This window comes from Protopterus annectens, chromosome 12.part0, assembly GCF_019279795.1.
Source record: "Protopterus annectens isolate FY-2018-M chromosome 12.part0, PAN1.0, whole genome shotgun sequence".
Classification (NCBI taxonomy): Eukaryota; Metazoa; Chordata; order Ceratodontiformes; family Protopteridae; genus Protopterus; species Protopterus annectens.
Genome location: NC_056746.1, coordinates 1,541,374,664 through 1,541,391,882, shown reverse-complemented (window position 1 = coordinate 1,541,391,882; position 17,219 = coordinate 1,541,374,664). Strand labels below are relative to the sequence as shown.

General features: G+C 38.2%; 1 protein-coding gene across 3 annotated transcripts in view; it reads left to right on the top strand.

The window, feature by feature from the left end:
• Window positions 1-17,219, top strand: part of LOC122817286 (voltage-dependent T-type calcium channel subunit alpha-1G-like) — a 1,023,270-nt gene that overhangs the window by 428,211 nt on the left and 577,840 nt on the right. For all 3 annotated transcript variants that reach the window (XM_044090511.1, XM_044090510.1, XM_044090512.1), the window contains exon 11: window positions 3,159-3,605. In XM_044090511.1, the coding sequence (XP_043946446.1) occupies window positions 3,159-3,605 (447 nt within the window). The remainder of the gene's footprint in view (window positions 1-3,158; window positions 3,606-17,219) is intronic.

Below are 17,219 nucleotides of genomic sequence, written 5' to 3'. Positions count from 1 at the left end.
ATGAAGGTCCTAGAGGACAAGCTCAAAGAGAACATCTGACAGTTGTGGCCAAAGGGAGCTGCTAATCAAACTTCACCTAGCTTTATGGCTGAGTAACTGGACAACTTGACTATAGGAGTACATTTCATATAATTTTCATGGTGGCAGAAGAAAGCAGTAGGCTTATGCAGTCTGTATCTTAAGTGACTTCATCATTCCACCAAGTGGCAAATATAGCCTACTTTTACATCATGAAGGTATTTGACTAAATCCTGCATAGGTCCGAGCTAGGAAAACTGTAGGAGGTATGACCACAAGTTAGGAATGCAATTTTTCTAGGATTATAGTGCAGAAAATGACCCGTGAAGTACCATAGCCACTGACCCTGCATTAAATGTACTTGCATGTGCTGCTCTCAGAAATTTTGAGAGGAACAGAAAATAGAACCAACATTTTTTCTAATGACCTAAAAATAGATGTAGAATTGCAGACTAGAAAAAGAGAAAAGAAAGAAGAATTTGGAAGGCTGATCAAGTGGGCAGAAAGGTGGTAGCTGAAGTTGACTGCAGCTAAATCTAAAGTACTGCCTACCTTGGGACATATCACCCATGGTGTGCCATATCAGATAGGGAAATAAAGGTAAAGGCAAAAGAGCAGAACAATTATATGGGGGTGTTGACACCTGGAATGGACCACCAGGAACAGTGACAGTGGCATCAGCTGTAAGATTCCTTGGGTGTATTTCCATAGGCATAGACTCTAGAAGCAAATATATAATCATTCTTTTCTCCTGGATCAAAAACAAACCACAAGATGGGTTGCCAACTGGCTCACTGACAGAACCCACACAATGAAAGTAGCAGACTTCAAATCTGACTTCAGACCAGTGACAAGTGGAGTACCATGGGGTTCAGTCCTGGGTCCTCTCCTGTTTGGTATCTACTTCTCTGAAGTACAGGCTAACATAGAAGGTCTTTGGTGGCTAACGAAGTTCACAGATGACTGCAAACTAAGAGCCATAATTGAAACTACTAACGGTGTGAACATCCTACAAAAGGGCCTCACTGAGACAGATGCCTGGTGTCCAAAGCCATGGCCTCAAGCTCAATGCCAAAAGTGCATTGTCATCCCCTTTGGTAAAAACTCTGTACCCATGAGCTACAACATAGGCGGTAGTATACTTAACACCAAAAGTGTTATAAGAGACCTTTGGACACAGGTGGACAGTAGTTTCTCCTTTGATAATCACATCACCACAGTAGTCAGGAAATCCTTCTACATGGCACACCTCATCACAAAAGGTTTCTAATGCAGAAAAAAAGAGGTCATTGTTCCCCACTACTCATCAATCATTAGACCCATTATAGAGTACAATGCCCCTTTTGGTATGTACCTCACAAGACATCTACAACAACTGGAAAGGCCGCAAAAATACCTCACAAAGAGGATTACTGGCCTCAAACAGATACCCTACGCAGACCGTCTCAAAAAACACCAGCTTTACTCCGTCGCATATCGCCTACTCAGAGGTGATCTCTGCCTAACATACAAAGCTATGTCAAACCCAGAGCTGTTGGACATGCTCCACTTAAAGAAATCCCAACCCTCTGAGCTACATGCTCTAGGGACCTAAACCTTGTCACCACAATAAACAAAACATGCCGGAGGGATAGATTCCTGTCCGAGAGACTTCCCATACTCTGGAATAAACTACCTATCTATATCAAATGAAGCTCCTCATTAGCACTCTTCAAGAAAAATCTTGATGATTGGATGGGAAATAAGAAATTCACCCCAGGGATCACCTCTGTGGCTCTTTTCAACAGTGGCACAGGAAAATAATTTTCTTGGGTGGCAAAAGCCAGGGTACCTTTTTGGCTGGGCTTGTATAAGCCCCAGGGCCAATAGCCTAGTACCTACCTATGAAAGTATGAACCTACATGGTCAAACTCAAAAACTTCAGCTGTTCCCTGTCTCTTATCATCTACTTAGAGGTGATCTCTGCTTGACTTACAAAGCCATGTCTGACCCAGCCCTACTTGAAATGCTACACCTAAAGAAATCCCAGTCCCCCCATGCCACATGCTCCAGAGATCACAACCTCATTGCCACAATTAACAGAACATGCTGGAGGGACAGGTTCATCTCCCAAAGACTGCGCATACTCTGGAATAAGCTTCCCATTCATGTCAAGCAGAGCACCTCACTGGCCCTCTTCAAGAGAAATCTTCACGAGTGGACGGGTAACAGAAAGTTCACTCCAGGGATCATTCCGGTTGCCCTACTGGATATGGGCACTGTGAACTAACATTGTGTGGCAGCACCATGCCTGGGCAATTTTTGGGGGGATAGGCTTGTAAAGGCTTCAGGTCCATTAGCCTAGCACACACTATGAACCTATGAACCACACCATAAGTACTGTGTAAACCTATATGTCCTATATGCCATACATGAGAGGGGTGTTGAATTACTGGAAGAAGTGCAGAGGAAAGCTATAAAAAGAGTTTATGGGATGGAAAAGAAAGGAAATGATCAGGCTACAGCAACTAGAGTTATGACTAGACAAGCAGGACTTAATAGTGGTGAACAACACCATACTGAAGAGATGTGAAAGGAGTCAGAATGAACAAAAATTACACAGGGATGAGGTGACACATGTTAGGGACCATGTAGTCTCTACATCTGCAAAAGGAGAGGTTTCTTGACCGATATAATGGTCTACCAGAATGAATTGTGGAAAGGAATTTGATAAAGACATTGAAGAGATGGCACATGTAGAGAAAGGATGAGGTAGCAGGGAAAAATGAAGAAGAGATAGAATATAAATACATTTAAATGGCAGCATAAACAGCCAGATTGTTTCATTGTGCTACCTACTAAACTTAGTGTAACACATCATAATGTAATGGTCACGCTCAAATAGCAGTCTGTATTCAGCAGTAAGCAAGAAAGTTAGCAACCTGGTCATTAAGGTAAGCTGGGTATTATTGATGTTTTTGTTTATTGATGTTTTCTAAGTTTCTTTATTGGGAAACTAAGAATATGATGTATAAACAAAGCAGGATCTTTTGAGTCCATTGACTTACTTATTGTTGGCTGCCCTCACCTGAAACTATCTTTTATTGCACACTGCATACCACTATAATTTTCACAATGTGTTTTTTTTTTTTTTCTGTCAGTCAAGTGCTCGCAGTTCCCCCTATGCTCCCTGGAGTACAGCCAGTAGCTGGAACAGTCGACGCTCAAGTTGGAATAGTACTGGTAGGGCACCAAGCCTAAAACGCAAGAACCAGACAGGAGAGCGACGATCCCTGCTATCAGACGGAAAGGAAAGCTCTGATGAGGGTGAAGCATCAGATGATGAGAGGCCTAGTAGGGCTGGCAGCAACAATGGCTCCCTTCATCGGCGAATGGAGTCACTGGAAGCAAAGGGCTCGATTGACTTGCCAGATACCCTACAGGTGCCCTACCTTTTCCGTTCTTCTAGCATGCTTAGTGGCCGAAGTTGTCCATCAGACCGTCAGGAGTGCAATGGCACCACCTCACCTGTTGCAATGTTGCACAATTTGCACCTGGATGATCAGCGGCATGATGAATATGAGAATGATGATGATGAAGCTAACATGGTACGTAGTAAAAAAATAATTCTGAGACTTTAAAGCTGTTACTGATATTTAGTGACCTGATCAGTGTTTTGAGAAAGACCAATACATTCTTTTTGAAAGCTGATATTTCCAATAACTAAATTTCTTCCTTTGTACTGCTTATAAAAAGTTATAAAGTGATCTAAGGCTATATAATCATATACAGAAATAGTATAAAGTAAATATATACTGCAAAGTTAAAGTACAACTAGCATTTGAAAAGAAAAGTTCCATAAGTAGACAAAATTAATAGTGGTAGTTTCATAAAAAGGACGTGGTAAGGAGAGTTTTAAACCATGGAAATCTTAAGCACTTTGCTCACAATCCTGACTTAGGTGTAGGGTTAATACACCAACGTTTTGACTTGTGGTGGGAGAGTGACAATATAGATGCAAAATCTATAATGTAGCCATTGTATTAACACTAGGATTCTTGACAATGCTATGGTGTATTGTGATCTGATCCATTTTCTCTTAGAATTGATGGATCTTGCCAGGAAAAAATTTGTACATATAGTGACTGTCTTGCCTTTTGTTTTGTATTACTATTTCTGAAACTCACAGTTGATGTTATCAGTACATGTTTGAACACGCTCATCTATATTAATAGAAATATCTACATAGCCCTCTTTCTGCAGAATATTTGACTTCTCTATTTTCTAATTAATGACAGTCCTTTTGATGTTTGAAATATATTTATGGTGCAGTCCCATGCATGATGTTATCACGGGCAAATCACATTATCACCGTGTTATCCAGATATATACTTACTGATTTTCAAGATAGTACTACAGTTAAGAGTGCTATATCTAATACCATCCCTCAGTAAGTCAGGTCATATATGTGAGCCATGATCTTAATAGCAGTATCCTTCAATCACTGCAAAAGTGTTGATTATTTTATGTATTGATAAAAGCAGAATATGTTGCACAACCACATCAACTGCCATAATGTTATACAGACTGTTATGAAGTCTGTGAAGCAGACAATTGATCAATCAGCTTAATACTTAGGAATATAAGAGCACAGGAACGTAGCTGAAGTAGTACTTTTGTTGACCTGTAATGTCACTGTAACTACATCACATTGCCCATATTCTGTGACATCTTTATTCGTGAATGTTAGAATAATTATATTTTCCAGGTGTTATGTGCATATTTTTATATCATTCTCTAAATGTAGAGTTTATGCCCTATAATTACAAGCATAAATAAAATCTAGAGGTGGCTATCTGACATTTGTATGCACACTGAGAGAGTATAGTTAAATAAGGTGTAGATAATGTAATGCCATAGCCTGTACTAAATTGGAGATTGGATAGTCCTCCATTTTTAAAGTTTATGTCACCACATTGCTGTCCTTTTATTTTGAGAAATGTACTTTCTCCCCTAAATTCCTGCTATAAGACAAAAGCTCGAATCATTATCTCCTATAAATTATTGTTAACTTGAATAATTTCTAGGTACATATTTTCTATAATTCTTTTATCTGTTTTTGTCAACTTGCTTCCTTGTACAAGGTGGTCTTAAGCACGCATTTCACAAACCCACCTGTACCAATGACAGATTCAGTACAGACTCCTTTGATATGCAGCACATTCAGTTCTAATGAGCCTTGAAAGGTAAGCTGCATTGTGAATATATCAAGGAATGAAACTCAGAGCTACTTCCTACCTGTGCTCACCATCTAAAGCTACAACAGCCCATCAAACTCTACTCCATTCTCATAACAATACCCAAATCAACTTAGGAAAGCTCTCATAACACCTCTCTTGATATCGACTGATAGATTGTTAGCTGATGTAACTGCGGTTAATATTTCCTTGTGTTGAGCAGTAAACAAGTTCATGGAGATGCACAGGATTTATTTGGCAAAAACACTGCATCCAACAGAGATCCCGCTACACAAATTTAGTATCACCTACCCCGCAGCTCCTAACAATGAAGAAGACAGGTACAAGGTTGCTTCTGTTTCCCCTGATGAATTTGTTAATTCACAGGAAGTGCTAGAAGGTGTGAATCGTGCCCAAATCTTTGAACTGCCAAATTCCATCAGAAGCTGAAAACCTGAGTTAACCAGTTCACAAATGCCATTCATAATAACAAAAGGAGTGGCAAAAAAGGGTAATGTTGATTCTATTTTTGCACATTTGTAAGGAAAAATGAAATATTAAATGATTTTGGGAACTGATACATTTTCTTTTCATTAAATCTTTAGCTGACACATATGTAGACATTATCCCACAGTAGTCACTAAATAAAGTTATCTAACTCAGTTCAGAACCACTGTTTTCACACTCTCCACAAGTTTTGTTCTGGTAGTACACATAATTCAATTTTTTTTTTCTGGGAAGGCACTTGGATTCAGTTTAGGGCAAATATGGAAGGTGTTTTTATTGACAGAGCAATCTCTTTCACAGCACTTATTGCTTCTACTGATATGTAAGTGTCAGTGTCATGATCTGCTGTGAGGTCTATAGTCCCAACATTTAGCACATTGGTATAGGAACAGAAAATGTTCACTGAAGCTAAACAGTCTAATTGTAAATGCTGCTCAAAATAAAGCAACATAAGGTTTCAGAGGTCTAGCATTTTATGCAATGATTTGATGTTGCCCATTTTGAAACATATGACTGAATAAGTGGTTTTGAAATCTGTTTTTAAAAACCAGGTGAAGCACACAAAAATACATTTAATTTTCAACTATGATTTGTTTTATTTTCCCAGTGAAATGCCATTCACGTCAGTGGGTCACAAGTGTTATTTAGCAGACTGCATTCATCAGCTTGATTGCATTTAATCAAACTTCTTGCACTTAAAAAGCAAACATCGGTCCTTCTTTTATTTCATATTTTCCTCAGCCTTAGAATATACTCTTCTTTCTACCTATGCAGTTAAATAACTGAACCTAAGTTGTGAAAAAGTCTTTGTTTTCAAGTGGTAGGCTTAGTTACATTATAACCTGCTAAATAAGCAAAATGCATAACAGGGTGTGTCTTATCAGGGGGAAAAAATGGGCCGTACTTAATTTTGTCAACTCTAGCTATGGGTGACATCTTTTTAATTAACAAAATTTGGTCGACTACACAGACAATCAACAGCTGTGTGAGATCACACATTTCTCAGGATTGGGAAATATGTGCTTTCTCCTACATTGTGCGGTTTCAGAATTAGTATATTTAATTAGCATGGTATGGATGGTGCCCTTCCCTGCAAAAAGATGTTTTTAACCTATTTTTTTAGTTTTATTTTTGCATGTACAGAGGCAGTTGTTTGGCATGCATACTAGTCCTTTGACATTCGCCATATCACACAGACACACAAAAACACACACACATGCATGCAGAAATGTATGCTCACACACACACACACACACACACACACACACACACACACACACACACACACACACACACACACACACACACACACACACACACACACACACACACATAGAGGTAAATTACCTTTAAATAGGGTCACCTTTGAAAAGTTAGAGGAAATTAAAGAAACTACTGAAGATCCATATGGACACAGGCAAGACATAGACTCCTAACAGAAGGCCCTCCAGCCTATAACCAATCTAAACAACCAAGCTCTGTAAGGCAAACCCCTAAGAGCTACTAGCCACTGCAAGGACTTCATTTATCAATATTATTGAGCTGCAATGCAGTATATTCATAATAACAAGAATCAAAATCTTCAAAGTCAGATAATACTGTCAGTATGATTCAAATCAGCAAGCAGTGATGGTATCAGTGCTTGGTCTGTTACTTTGGAAAACAGACCATGGTACTTCGTCTTTACTTCAATATGTTTACATCTGCTGCAGATGTAGTTCATTGTATTAAGCATGCTTATGTCTTTTTAGTGTCATGTTAATAAGAAGATTTTGGTTGCGCTGAAGAGATTTTGTTGTTGTACCAGCTGTGTTGGCATAGTGAGATTAACAGCTCGGGTTCCTGTTAGTTCAGACATGTGGTGGGAATGAATGCCAGGTTTAGCCTGCTCAACTTTTTCTCGCTTGCTGAATCCCTGGTGAAGAACAGGAATTGCTCAAATGGTAGTGCATGCAAGCAGGGAGAGCCAATGATTACATCACATGAAGGTGTGAACACACAATGCTTTGGCCCATTCAAGGCTAACCCTTTGGATGCTACTGGCATATGCAGTGGGATATTAGGACCTAATGCAAAACAAAATCCTGCGCAGAATGGATGATGGTCATATTTTACCTAAATCTTCCCCAGTTGAGAAACTGCCTGTACAGCTGTCTCTCCAGAGAAAAAATATATCCAGTGGGCAAATGGGAGGGATGAGTTTAATTGTCAGTAAAGAAATCAGGAAAAACAGTACAATTTTTTTTTAGTTTGAAAAATGTTATTAATATTTTCCTTAATAGAAATTATTACAAAAAACAAAAAAACAAAAACTGTAATGGTATGCACAGTCAGCCATCTACTAACAATCTGGACTGTCTATCCTGTACCCTCAAGCATTGTTATTTGCACATTCCTTTTGACATTAATTTCACATTAACAATGTTTTAGTTGCTGAGTCTCCCCAGCCTCGTATATAACATGTAACATTATGCTCAGTCTATAATCTTTTAAACGTATATCATAATGTTGGTGATTCCACTCTATAAGTTCTCAAATGTTTTCATCTGCTCATAGGTTCATAGGTAAGTACTAGGCTAGCTGCCCTTGTGAGGCAATTTTAAGTCTAGCCAGTTTCCCTTTTTGTGCTCAAAATAACCTATCACATATTGTTATAGATTGGCCTTCCCTGTCCCATGTTCAATAATTATATATAGCCACAAATGAAAATAACTGTGATCATACCAGGGATAATTTGATGGGGACCATGCAAGGATAAGGCATTTAGAAGCTGCATCTGTCCATTAATAGTAGAGGTGGCAGTCCTGGGGTAAATTTTCTGTTAACAATCCATAGATGTAATATGCACTTGAAAATGGACAGGGATGAACTTTGTTTTATGTGGATAAGGAGTCTGTTCCATAGCAGCAGTGTCCTCTGCAAAATATACCTGTCCTCTAAACTGTTCTATTGATGTTGTGGAAGAGGTTTAGATCCCTAGACTGAATATTCTGATGCCATTTGAATTGTTGATGTGCAGTAAATCCATTAGTGATGGGTCAGAAGATGCCTTCTATGTGAAACAAGGTTCACCTCTTAGAGGTCTGTAGGATACCAGGTATAATGACAGGACTTTGTGTCAGTCCATGTAAGACATGTTTAGACTTCATATCCTTTTAGCAAGTTGCATCCTTGTATTCTTTTAGTGTTTGAGAAACTCTGCAGATATATTGAATGCGTTAAGCACAACCAACTTCAGCTTTTCCTATCCTTTGTATGGCAGGTTGTTTCTTGCTGTCCACTTCTTTACAGCATAATATCTGATCATTTAACATAGTAACCATTCTTAGGAAACAGAGCTTAGTAACCTGGTCTGGTTTTATATTCAACAAAGAGCAAGGACTCTTTTGATAATATTGAACATGATTAGCACTTTTAGCACCTTTCCCCAAATTCTCTTTGTCTGCTGGTTCTGTACTGTACATTCCACATATTGGCAATATAGGAATGCCATATAAATAAATACAATTTTATTTGGGTATTGTAAATTTTTGTTCATGAACTGTATAGGTCTAATTTTGAGGAGGGGTATACATTTATAAATGGATTCCCACATATACTTCAAGCCCACCATTGTGTTTTGTCCTCTCTAGAGAACCAGTTTTTCAGTGAGATACTTAGCTTTTGTTTTGATCATATGTCTATTTATGCAGATAATTTTTCCCCAGATGGGAAGATCAAACTTCTTTCTCATTGGCATTGCTTAACGTGTTTTTCTTGGGAGATAGAACTGTTATTAATTTGACAATTTCTATTGTACAATGATTCAGGGTGTGTTTACTGATTATTCTGAACTCTGAAGTTGCTATTAAATTTTTCATCTGCGTAAAACAAACACTCTTGATGAAGTCATCTACAGTTTTATCTCAAAATACCTTGAATAAAGCAATGGATGTCGGCTGGTTCTTTAAATTAGTATTCAGGTTGCTCTGGAAAAATATTGAAAACAATTAAAACTGTATTACAAATATGTTAGGCAAAACAACTAGATTGAAAATTCAAAATATCAGTGTAACCATGTGAAGCTAGTTTAGAAACAGAATCCAGTTTGTTGCTAAAACTGCTTGCTAAACATTTTGGGGAACTTGTTGCAGGCATAATTACTCAGACCATGCAAAACTGGAATTAAAGGTGAATGACTGTGGATGACCACACATCTCAAAGAATATGGCTGAAAGATCTCTGGATATAATTAAAACTGATACTACAACTGGCCCTGATGGTATAAATGGCTTTTTTTGTCCTCTATCAAAGATAGTATTATGGGCATATTTTTACATTTGTTCAGCTATCACTGAAGCTTAGTACTGTTCTTACTTGTTGGAAATGATCCCTTATTGTCCCAATAAACAAAGGAGGAAGTAAACTGGGTATTGAAAACTCCAGGCCTATGTCTAACTAACCTTTCTGGCAAATGTTTTGTGAAGATCTTATTAATAATAATGCAGAATTTACCAGGAGAAATGTATTACAATAAAAAAACAATATGCATTCTCTTTAAGAAGATCAGTGTAACTGTTTATTATTTATTTATTATTTGTTTGCTAGGGCAGAGCACTGGCCTCAATGGACCATTTTTCAGACTCAGTCCAGGAGCAGTGTCTGGTTAAGTGACTTGCTCAGAGTCATACAATTAGGGAAGGGAGGCAGGAAGGATCAAACCTTGCACTGATAGAGCACAGGAAACAGCTCGTTAACAGCTCCTTAATCCTCTAAACCAACTAATCTAATTAGTTTCCATTCTAATGTGATCAAAGACTTGGATATAGAACTGGCAGTTGATGTGATTTTTTTTACCTTTCTAAGGCTTCCCATGCAGTTCTCCAATGAGAAATTATTAATGCCATATAGAAGTAGAAATTTAATTACTGTATAATTAAATGGATACTAAACTGATTATACAACAGGAAAGCACAAGTATTCAGGGATTCAGATCCAAAGAATATTTTTATATCTAAGAGAATTCCTCAGGGCTTGGTTTTGGGGCCTTTGTTTTTACAAATATTTATGTCTGCTTTTCCAGCTATTAATAAATGTTTTGTTGAGAAATTTGCTGACAGTGTTAAAATTGCAGGGGTAGTAACTTCAATAAAAAAAATTAACATGTAATTTAAATGTTTAAATGTAAACGTTTAAATGTATACTGTGCCCAATGGACATGTAACTCATAGCCTTTGCATGCATAAAAACCTTTCTGTATTTCTTCTGTTATTTGCTCAGAAATCCTCCTGTGTATCTAGTTAGTACTGGCCAGAATAATTGCCTCCAGTCATATTTTCTTGAATAGTTGTATGTAATACCCACAGACCATAAAGCTTTATGGTATAATGCAGCGTGCTTAACAGAATCCATCCCCCACAGTGTTTTGCAAATGATGCCCCCCATTATTACCTGTTGTTAGCATGGCTATCCCCAGATCTGTACTCCTATAGTTACCAGTTGGGGTGTATTAACCTTGGAATTAAGTGGTCTGCATACTCCATGTAATTAGCTATTGTCTGAGAGTGAATTACTTAGAGGCCTATGTTTCTCGGTCCCATCTCATAACACATATCCCGTGTATCTGCATGTATTATTTAGTTAGATATGTAGTCAGTGTTTTTCCTTCTAATAGCTAACTCAGTGTTACCTGTTTATGGAAAATTAGACATAGCCTGCCTAAATATGTATGCTGTAAGCTATACTATTATTGTACACCAAAGCTACTGTATCTTTATTTATTTTTGCTGCAGTTTTCTTACCCACTATGTGTGCATTTCTGGCAATGTTTGTACTCTCACTGCAGTTTATTAGCTGCACCAATAAGGGAATTTGTGCATGTAACACTTGTTATGTCTTTATCATTGAATATATAGCTGCTGTTTACCAATTTTGGATTTATTTATCTCCCTCCTGTTTTCCATTTTACTCTGTATAATCTCATCTTATCCTGCTCTGTTCTTATATGCTATACTTACCACTGCTACCTATTTCTCTCTTCTCTCCACCACAACTTTTTCCTCTCTTTTTCAATCAGTTTCTTGGCTGTCTAAGTAGTTTATCTTAGTCATCTAACTATATTTCGTCTCCCCTTTCTTTCAGGGCCTGCTGCTTGAAACTCCACTCTGGTGACTCACAATCTAATACCACTACTCTAAACCAACACTGTCACCAGAGAACAGCCATCACCCTGAAAAGTTTTGATTTGTGCAAGCAAATTATTAACAGCCTGTTATCCACTGTATGTACTAAGCCTTTCCTGTCTTTTATATAGAATAGTGTTGCAGCTAGCAATATTGTAAATCCCAGCTGCCACCTTTTGCCACCAGATCCAGCTCCCCCCACTTTCCTTTCTCTAATCACTTCACTATTAGTCTTCAGTACGCACACTAACTGCTCTTCTAGGCTTACAGTTCACCTCCATTACTTATCTTGCTAGCCATCCTCCTGCACATTTCCTTCTTACTGGCCCTCTGCTAGAACCATTCCACTACATTTCTACCTTTTTGCAATAACCAACTTTCTACATCTTTTCCTACAAACACACATGCTGCTCTCTTTATAGTCTCTACTAGAGAAATCTGTCCTTAAGGCTAAAAAAATGAGCCTATTTTCTCACAAACTGTATTGTGACGTGCATTCTGTCTGCTACAAACTGGACTTAGCTGCTTTTCTGAGAGAATCCTTGCTGATTGTTTTCTCACAAAACTCATGACCTAGGGAGTAGCCCTGTTCTGTTCACCCTCGCTGATGCTCAGGCTCACTCTGCTCCCTTACCCTACCTCCATTCCAACACACCCCTTGCATCATTTCCTTAATAGCCAACCTCACACTTCCTCTCCCCTTTATCCTGCCCTTTCCTCTCCCCTAGACCAATTCCAACTAGTCACACCCCCCACACACACATATACTTAACCAGACCCCCCAAAGCTCTACCGATATACTTCTCTGCCTCTTTCAGTTTCTCCACTAGCAGTTGTCCCTGCTCTTTTTCTCTTACTGTGTCTGTATGCTGAAAACTCTCCAGTCAGACAATACCTGACACTCTTCCCTACTTTACTGATTTCTACCTCACTAACATGACCCATAAAATTCGCACATTCTTCTACTTACCTCCCTTACTACTTTTCTACTTTCTAACTTTCTATAAAAAAACAATCAAAACCTATATATCTATCTCCTAACCATACCCCTCCAAATATCACCCCACATCCTCTTCACTCTTTCATAAACTACTCTGTCAGCTTACCTACAATTACCCTTCTTCCCAAAATCAAACTTCATCCAGTCCCATCTAACTTTAAACTAAACTCAAGTACCTCTGCTATTTCTCTTCACTCTATAACACCTACATCCACTCAACAAATATATTACTATCAGGAGATATCCAATAAAATCCCAGCCCAACCCCTTCCGCTCCAACCAACAACTCTACTCCCCTACACTCAAGACATTTTAGCATTCCTAAAAAACATATATCTTTTTATTCTATGAATATCAGAAGTGTAACTAAATAAGATCAGGGAATTTCATGCCTGGATGGCAAATCACTTCCCTGATATTATCACCCTCACAGAAACTTGGCTAAATCCTCAAATTCCTGATAGAGACATTCTCCCACCTGGATATAATATACTATGACTTGACCACCAAAGAAAAAAAGAGGAGGAGTGGCTATTGCCTACCAAACCACCTTACTCTCACACCTCTAGACAAACTAAACCTATCCTTTCTGCCTGTTGAAATCTTGACTTCTAACCTTAAACTTAACAGTCATATTACAATCACTGTTGTAGCAATTTATATTCTTCCAGGGGACAACATCTCCCTAATGGAAAATATTCTTGCGTACATCTGTCACAAAAGGAAATATTGCCAGCCCAGCTCACTGGGATTTTGAAAATAATTATATATCATTTGTGAATATCAACATGATTCATCTTACAAATGTATTAAAACTGCATGTTGTCTGTGTAACAAATGCTACTACAGAAGTGTGTGTGAAGGGGGGGGGGTTTGTACAGTGCTGACCTTAGAGATATGTCCGCAGTGTGCACTGCTGGAGAAGAGCAGAAGTCTATGTAGACTATTGTACCTGTGTAAATGTGTGTGTTTTAACAGTGGAAACTAGAACACAGGGGGTTAACTTACAAAACTTCAAGAAAATTGTTGAAATTAAACTGTTTTATAAATACACCATAAAAGTTAGTTCCAATGCGGCAAGGAGACAGGATGTCTAAAACTAGGGAGTCTTCTGCATTGTGTTACATGTGTTTTATTGTTTTATCTCTTCCAGCAGCAAATATTTAAGAAGGGTCCTTGTTTATGTGTTTTCACAGGCAGATGCTTAATACTTGTAGTTTATAACAATGGGGGGGGGGGGTTAGCTTGGGAATTAAGGTCAGATGACACAAAGTGATGTAATGCTGCCAGCCACCCCCAGCAGAAATATTTGATATTAATTTAAGAAATCTCTGTGATAGAGAGACTGTGCATTTTGTATCTGTCTTTGACCTGACAACATCAGCTAGAAGACCCATTCACCACACTTGCCATGCTATGAATAAGTAAGTCTAGGGTACAGTAATTTCTCTTAGATACAGTTAGGAATATAGTGAAGTTGTAGCTTAGATGTTTTCTTTATTTATTTGAGACTGTCCTGTGATGTTGTTTTAAATATTTTCTGTGATTTTGAACTCTGAAGTTAGTGTGATTTACTGAGTATTTTCTTGTTCTTTTATTATTTATTGTTAAATATATTTAAACCTATCTCTGTGGCTGATATTTGTGAGACATATTTAAGCTCTGAGAGTACTTGCATATATATACTGGTACCACTGTGCAGACCACTCCTAATAGCCTTGCTCTTGGTCAGACTACCATTTGGATTAATAGTAACATTCCACAGTAGGATTGGGCACCCTTTATTAAGGGCCTTAAAGTAGCTGATAAGGTGTTTTGGTAGCAGTGATAACAACCTTATAGTCTGGGTGGAAGTGGGCATAGCTAGTAAAACTGTGCCAACCTTTCCCAGGTGGGTGTGTATTTAAAACAAATCTCCAAGAGTGTGTGTGTCAGGTACTTGGGCAGGGACACAAAGCACTAGTTGGATAGAGAGAATGTTGGAGGACTTGGCTTGGAACCCTGGCTAAGGACGTAACTTTATAGCTATGCCATTGGGGAGTCTTATTGGGCATCTGGAGAAAGAGGGGGAAACCAGCCCCAGCCTGACTGTGGTCTCTGTGTGCTCTTAATTGAAATTGTTCTTTACTGTGTGTGTACTTGTCATCCTCCCAGTGTTATCTCCCCCACTGTTGCCACCGGTGAGGATTGAGGCTCCATGATTATTGGACCGGTGCTGGGGAATCAAAACCTCAATCTCAACACATACATAATGAAATCATCCTCCTTAATGATGTAAACATAAATTGGTTATCCCTCTGCTCACCAAACTCTAGCTTATCTATTAGCTTGCATGGCTTTACACAACTTATCTCTATACCCACCTATGCAAATAAACCTCACAACTCTAGCTCTCTTATTGATTGGATATTAGTCTCCAACCCACTTAAATACCATAACCCTACAACCCTGCCTGACTCCCTAAGTGACCAATCTCCAGTAAAAGTTCTCAGATTCACTTCACATTCCCCTAGGCCACACAGATAGATTACATGTCGCAAGTTATCAAACTTCCACCCTGAAAATGTTAATATACCCTCCTCTCTAAAATTAACTGCTGTTTTCTGAACCATTTCCTACTAGATGAGCCAGTACACTTATTTAACTGAACTTTCCTAAATATTCATAACTCACTTGCACCTATTCACCCAGTACGTATAAAATCTAATATATCCCCTTGGTTAACAAACGCTACCTGAAATTTAATGAACTCCAGGGACAGGATGTGGAAAATGTGGGTAAAATCCAAGCTAACCATCCACCTACTAAAATATAAAGAACTTAGAAATCTGACAAAAAGCATATAAATAAAGACAAAAAAAGAATTCTACAATAACCCACCAACTGCACAGAAATCAAATCCTTCCAAATTTTGGCATACAATTAATCAAATTCTGCATCCTGGCAACCCCTCATCTCCTAACACCTGCCCAGCTAATACACCACAAGAAACTGAAGCTATTTTCAATTCCCACTTCATTGAATCCATTAAGAAGATGTTACCATCTGACTCTTCAACTACCAACACTGCAATCTCTTCCCACCCTTCTTCTACTCTAAACACCACTACAACTTTTTCCCTAAAACCTCTACCTACCAACTACATTAAATCCTTGCTTTGCAAATTAAAGCCCTGCTCTATATCAGCAGACAATATTCCTCCCTACTTCCTTCAAGTAGCAGCAAACACTCTGGCTATTTCTGTATCTATTCTAATAAATTGTTCCATCACTGAATCTAAGGTTCCCTCCATCTGGAAAGAATTCTACACTCTACCTATATATTAAAGGAGGTAACTCCAGAGAAATTGCTAATTTCAGACCTATTGCTATCCTCTCACCCCTCTCAAAAATTTTAGAAAAATGTATACACAAGCAAGTCATGCAATACTTACTGCAAGAAAACCTACTTGCCCCCACACAACACAGCTTTCGCCAGAAATGTAGTACCACTACTGCCCTTCTATCCTTCATCAACACTATTTCTGTTGCCAGAGACAACAACAAACTTGCCTCATACTTATTCCTTGATCTTTCTAAGGCTTTCAACACAGTTTCCCACTCTCTCCTTCTGAACAAATTGACTAACCTCAGTTTCTCTTGCACTACTGTTGGCTGTTTTTCTAGATATCTCTCTGATCGACAATTTTATTTTATTTTTATTTTACATTTGTTGACCGGGCTAGTCTGGCTGGATACATGTCCATTTTCAGCAGAGGCCCAAGGAGAAAAGCTCCACTATAAGCTAAGAAAAATTACAATAAGATATAAATCTAATTATTCTAAGATAAAACTACAATCAGAGAAAATAGAAAACATTGGAGTGAGGATAAATTCAAGAAAATCAAGTTAAAAATACGCAGATAATTAAATATCACATAATTGTGCAGAAAGTACATATTTAAAAACTAACAGTAAAAGGAATAGAACTAATGAAGTGCAGAGATGAAAAAGAGTGGAGACAACAATCAGTAAAGTTGCTCTCTGCCCCCACACACCTGTAAAAACTGGTGTTCTCCAAGGTTCTGTTCTTGGTCAATTACTTTTCAATATCTTAACTAACCTACTCTACACATCCTGCTCTCGGTCAGCACTTGTCCAATATGCTGATAACTCAACAGTTATCTCTGTTGCGGACACTCCCACAGAGCTCATGCACTTACTCAGTCTTCCTTTATCTCTATCGAAACCTGGCTCTCCAATAACCAGCTTATACTAAATCATAAAAAAAAAACTATTACTTTTTCTGCCCAAAAACCTAAACAACTTTAAATCCACA